This window comes from Setaria viridis, chromosome 7 (genome assembly GCF_005286985.2).
Source record: "Setaria viridis chromosome 7, Setaria_viridis_v4.0, whole genome shotgun sequence".
Lineage (NCBI taxonomy): Eukaryota > Viridiplantae > Streptophyta > Magnoliopsida > Poales > Poaceae > Setaria > Setaria viridis.
This window is the reverse complement of record NC_048269.2, coordinates 1444237-1450047: the sequence shown is the minus strand read 5'-3', so window position 1 is coordinate 1450047 and position 5811 is coordinate 1444237. Positions and strand designations below refer to the sequence as shown.

Genomic DNA, 5811 nt, shown 5'->3' with positions numbered 1-5811 from the left:
CGACTTTTAGAGCTGTTTGGTTTTGGACATCCCAAAAGCTAGCAGTTAAAAAGCTCCCAAAAAATCAAATAAAAAGGGCCTAAATCTTATTATGAACTATATTTGAGTATAAAGTTTATCTCCATCCTTCAACATTATACCGTTTTCTTCTAGGACGAGCCCAGGACACAGCTCAACGAGGCTGAACTCTTCTTCCTCCTTTTCCCCCACCCCTTCTCTCTTCTCTTCTTCTTCTCCACTCGTGTTTCTCATTCCCTAGCTCTGCTCCAATGAGGATGCACCCTGTAGGGGGCCCCCAGCCCCTGGATGCGCCACTGGTTTTCTTTTAATGTAAGTTACCTAGAAGACACCGACAAAAATGTTTCACATCACCAACCACGGTATGTACTGCACTATTGCCTTCATTTTAATTCCTAACCTTCAATTCGATCTCCAGTTCAATTAAAACTTACTTGAGAAGGTTTATGGAAATTAAACGAAGCTTAGAAGAACGAAATCACAAACTAAAAATGGTTTCAATTATTTGATTGCCTTTTATCAAATTGGCACATTTTTTTATAAACTTGGTTGATCAAAGTTTCAATGCTATCAATGTCTTAAACATCATGTATTTATTTTAAATATAATTTTTCACAATCTGGATCGATCCTTTCATAGCTAAATGTTTTGTAGCAAATCATAAATGCATAATTTGGCACAAATCAATTTGTTATTTACTCCAAAATGATAGGAGGTTTAAGACCATTCCAGAGAGAATCAAATTTTAATTGCATTTATTTCGGCCGTATTAATATTCCACTCCTGATGCGCAAAGGCCATTCTTTCATGCGAATAAGAGAATGAATGCACCAAAATGAATCCAAATTGGTGGTATTTAATTTGGACTTAATTTTTCCGAATCAACATTTCATCAATTCATTTCGCCAAACTTGGAACGTGTGAAACATTTCATCAACGCATTTCGCTTTATGATTCACAATCACTGTCTACTAAAAAGCTTCCTGCAAAACGCTCTGGCGCCTGACCATGAAGGTGAACCTCTTTAGAGCAATATTAATTACGTACAAATAAATATCACTAAAATCAGATTCTTCAGGTCGTCGGTGCATGCATTGCTGCTAACCGGGGTATGCACTCCTATATATACTCGACTCCAGTGCCTCTCCCGTCATTACCCCAGCGCCCAAACACACATGTGGTAACTGTTTACTACTATCCAAGAGGAAGCACCATGGCCAAGCAGCATCTCCTCCTCGTCGTCCTCTTGGCTTCCATCCTCCACGCTACTGCTTCCTCCCTAGAAACCACTTCTTCAGCCAGTAACTGGACAGTTGCGGCGGCGGCCTCGACAGTGTACGACGTCCTGGAGCAGAACAACTTGCCACGGGGCCTCCTCCCACAAGGCGTCCAGTCGTACGTGCTCCACGACGGCGGCGCCCTAGAGGTTACCCTCCCCCGCGAGTGCAACTTCTTCGTCTCCGTCGCCGGCAAGCGGTTCCATTTTCGGTACGGTAGTAGTGTAGCCGGGGTCATCCAGTCCGGATCCATCAGCCGTGTGTCCGGCGTGAGGGTGCAGGCCGGATTCGCGTGGCTGGGGTTCAACCAGGTCCAACGCGCCGGGGATCAGCTCAACATCCAGCTTGAGAAGTCCACGCAGTCGTTCCCGGTTAGCGCCTTTGCGCAGAGCCCACGCTGCAGCTGAGAGAGGCTCGGATGATGGATCGGCAGCAGGAAGAGCCCAAGATTGGTGTTGTGTATATGCACAGCCTTTTGATTCGTGGCCCATACGTGCTGGTGAATATATTTTGAGTGAATAATACTTCGATTTTGTGCTACATTGTGGCTTAATGCTTTAATGATGGATTAACATATTTTTGGTTGTCCACTGATTATTACACTTGCTCAAGTCCTCCATGCTCTCTACAGTACTTCTTGAAAACTACTCGCTGCCCTAGCTCTACCTTTCATCTTCTACATATCGTTCCCAACAGATGCTTATTAGTAGTGTTAATTGTGAAAAATACATTGTTGCCAAATAGGAATAAGAGTAATTGGGACGGTTTACGTACATTATCGATAAATAAAAAATATCAGTGGTTAGTGATAAACAGAAATATCGGATATAACGGGATGCTATCGACGATAGATAAATTGTTTCGGACAAAATTTATTAAAACAAACTCTCAATTTATGCAGAAATAAATATAGATTCTGTGCAAACTATCAGAGTGAGGGCCAGGCTATACCCATCAACGTCTCCCCTCTTGCCCTTTTGATAAGATTACCCTAAACTAGAGTCTCTAATTAATTAGCCAAGATCCGAGCCATATAATCCTTGTGGTTGCACCCTTTTCGAGGATGGTGACTCCATGTTCCAATTAATACATGGTATTCTTGTAAAATAAGCATAGATAGAAGGATGGTTAGGGACACTTGCCTTTCTCCAAAGAAAAGTTACTTTTACTGCTGTTCGGCTCTTGCTCTCTTAAAGCTCTTCATCTTCAAATCTTTCAAACAGCGATCCTTCTACTCAAAACAATCACCAGCACAAACATACAAGCAAACAAACAAGTACAACTAAGAGCAATACACCAAATCAAAAGAAAGTACTAAAGGATAAGACTTGATGCGAACGCAAGGAACTAAGATTGAAAAGGTAAAGCTATTGAGAGATTTGAATTATAAAAGAAAGGCAAAAGCCTACCTCCTTCATATATTTTAATAAAGAAAACAATGTAAAGATATTTTAGAGAAACATGCTTCGCAAGTTATATTTATATATAAAAATAGGATGTAGAACTTACTCAAATTTTATTTATAAACATTGAATTACAGTTTATGCAAATTAAACATTTAATTTGAAAATTAAGTATATGTAAACATTTAAGCACATAGCTTTATGATTCTGGTTTAACAAACCAAATATAATTCAAAAACACATTTGTGTTTACATTTGTGATATTAACATTTAATTATGAAAACTCAAGATATAACTTATGTAGCTTTTATTTATAAAACGAATTGAATAAGCATTAATTGAACATTTACTTATAAAACAATGTAAAGATTAAATTATAAAAGCCGAGGTATATCTATAATTAACTTTCAATTGGAAGAGTTATTTAAATAAACATTTACCAAGTTTACATAAGTTATAAAAACGCGGTGTTGAACTCTAATTAGATTTTAATTGGAAAAGCAAGTATATAAGTACTTAATCATATTAATATTTTGAACAAATTAAAAAATAGAGAACATGATAAACATCGCTTCTAATGCGTTATTTAAGTTGATATGAATCTAACGCAACAAGATGGAGAACAAAAATGTGAAATGCTGATCAGAACAGGGAAGGATATCGACCGGAGGTAATCGGGTTGATTGACACGAAATTAATTAAAATTATTAATTGTTTGCTTTGAGATTCTTACAGTTTTCATGAACAGGACTATGAGAGCAAAACTTTATTTCTAATATTGGTCAAGGACAATAGTTGTGTATAGATAGCGTGTTTGGTTCGTGGGATGCTACTGTCCAAAATCATCCAATCCAAAACCCGCTCCTCGTGGAGTTGTTTGGTAGCATTGTCCGTTGTAAGTATGTTTCACACAGTGATGCCAAAAACACTCAGGAGAAGGCTATTATGGTCATTTCACATTTTATCCATTTAAACAATCAGGAGAAGTCATTTTACCGAACGTCTTTCGAACTAGATAAGCTAGTGCGAAAAAAAAACTGTTCCACCAAAGAATCCACAGCTAGAACCATTTCAGCTAAAAGTACAGCCCTACCAAACTAGCCCATAGCATGATGGTGACCAGCTAGCCATGTTTCATTATTATTACCGAATTAATATTCCATAAAAAATCAGATTTTGTTTCACCAACGAGACATGAATGCAAATTAAATAAAGGAATCATGTTAGATTACTTGTTTTTTAGCCTCACATTATTCATGAGATGCGCTAGAAAAAACATAGTAACTTTCTCAGAAAATTGGAAAAAATCTGGCCATCAGGCAGTATACGTTAATCAACAGTAATAATAATAGCTATAAACAGAGCATAGCTTAGTTACCTAGATTAGGTGTGAAACGTGGCACCTGGTTTGAGTTGTGGGCTTGACATGACTTGAGCACTCGCACATATTTTAGGTTTCATTTTAGGGAACAACGGTGATTCTCAGCTATAGAACATGTTTGTCTATAGCGAGGTGCTGGTTTTGGCTTTGTCAGTCTCAAAATCTCCTGATTCCTTCTATACAAGGTATAGTGCTTATAGAGGCAAAATTGTGTGCCAGCATTTGTCCATGTAATGTATGTGCTGTGCGGTAACAATTTTTTGTTATAAGGGGCTGTTTGTTTGTTTGAGCCTCTCGGCGCTTTTGGTCCTTTAGCTATTGGGACCTCTGAAAGCCCAGTAGCTCCAAAACCTCTAAGCCAAAATCTTCCTACCATGAGCTTTTCAGCTTCCGACTTTTAGAGCTGTTTGGTTTTGGACATCCCAAAAGCTAGCGGTTGAAAAGCTCAAGAAAATCAAACAAACAGGGTAGAAATCTTATTAAGAACTATATTCGAGTATAAAGTTTATCCCCATCCTTCAATATTATAGAGTTTTCTTCTCGGACGAACCCAAGACACAGCTCAACGAGGCTGAACTCTTCTTCCTGCTTTTCCCCCACCCCTTCTCGCTTCTCCTCTTCTTATCCCCTCGTCTTTCTGATCCCCTAGCTCTCCTTCAATGAGGATGCACCCTGTAGGGGGGCTGCAGCCCCCCAACCCCTGGATCCACCACTGGTTTTCTTTTAATGTAAGCCACCTAGAAGACACCTACCAAAAATATTTCACATCGCCAACCACGGTACGTACTGCACTATTGGCTTCATTTTAATTCCTAACCTTCAATTCGATCTCCAGTTCAATTAAAACTTACTTGAGAAGGTTTATGGAAATTAAACGAAGCTAAGAAGAACGAAATCACAAACTAAAAATGGTTTCAATTATTTGATTGCCTTTTATCAAATTGGCACATTTTTTATAAACTTCATTGATCAAAGCCTCAATGCTATCAATGTCTTAAACATCATGTATTTATTTTAAATATAATTTTTAACAATCTGGATCGATCCTTTCATAGCTAAAATGTTTTGTAGCAAATCATAAATGCATAATTTGGCACAAAATCAATTTTGTTATTTACTCCAAAATGATAGGAAGTTGTATGCAAGATTTGCAATCGGAGCCTCAGTTGCAGCGGGGGCTCTGCGCGAAGGCGCTGACAGGGAAAGACTGGGTGGACTTCTCGAGCTGGATGTTGAGCAGGTTGCCAGCTCGGCTGACCTGGTTGAACCCTAGCCACGCGAACCCTGCCTGTATCCTGACACCGGACACGCTGCTGATGGCCATCCGGACTTGATGACACCGCTTACCCTGCTAGCGTAACAAAACTGGAACTGCTTGCCGGCGACGGAGACGAAGAAGCTGCACTCGCCGGGGAGGTTCAGCTCCAATGCGCTGCCGGGGTGGAGCACATACGACCGCACGCCTTGTGGGAGGAGGCCCCGCAGCAAGTTGTTCTGCTGCAGGACAACGTACACCATTGCTGCTGCATCAGCCGTTATATTGGCTGAGGTGGTTTCTGTACGGAGGAGACGGCGTGCAGAATTGAAACCATGAGGACGGTGAGGAGGAGGATGAGATGCTGCTTGGCCATGGCTTCTACCTCGGAGTTCCTATACTGTATTCGATATTTGGGTGCACTAATGCAATTGAACTTGGCGAGTCGAAGATGCATGGCCCCTTTAGATACCACCC

At 40.1% G+C, this 5811-nt stretch overlaps 1 protein-coding gene across 1 annotated transcript; it reads left to right on the top strand.

Moving 5' to 3' along the window:
- Window positions 1-1231: 1231 nt before the first annotated feature.
- Window positions 1232-1702, top strand: LOC117863654 (uncharacterized). Its single transcript, XM_034747460.1, has one exon. The coding sequence runs from the start codon at window positions 1232-1234 to the stop codon at window positions 1700-1702; it is 471 nt and encodes a 156-aa protein (XP_034603351.1).
- The last annotated feature ends 4109 nt before the right edge of the window (window positions 1703-5811 follow it).

What these genes read in the sequence shown, in the direction of transcription:
- LOC117863654 (XM_034747460.1), top strand. Translation starts at nt 1,232, where the DNA reads ATGGCCAAGCAGCATCTCCTCCTCGTCGTCCTCTTGGCTTCCATCCTC.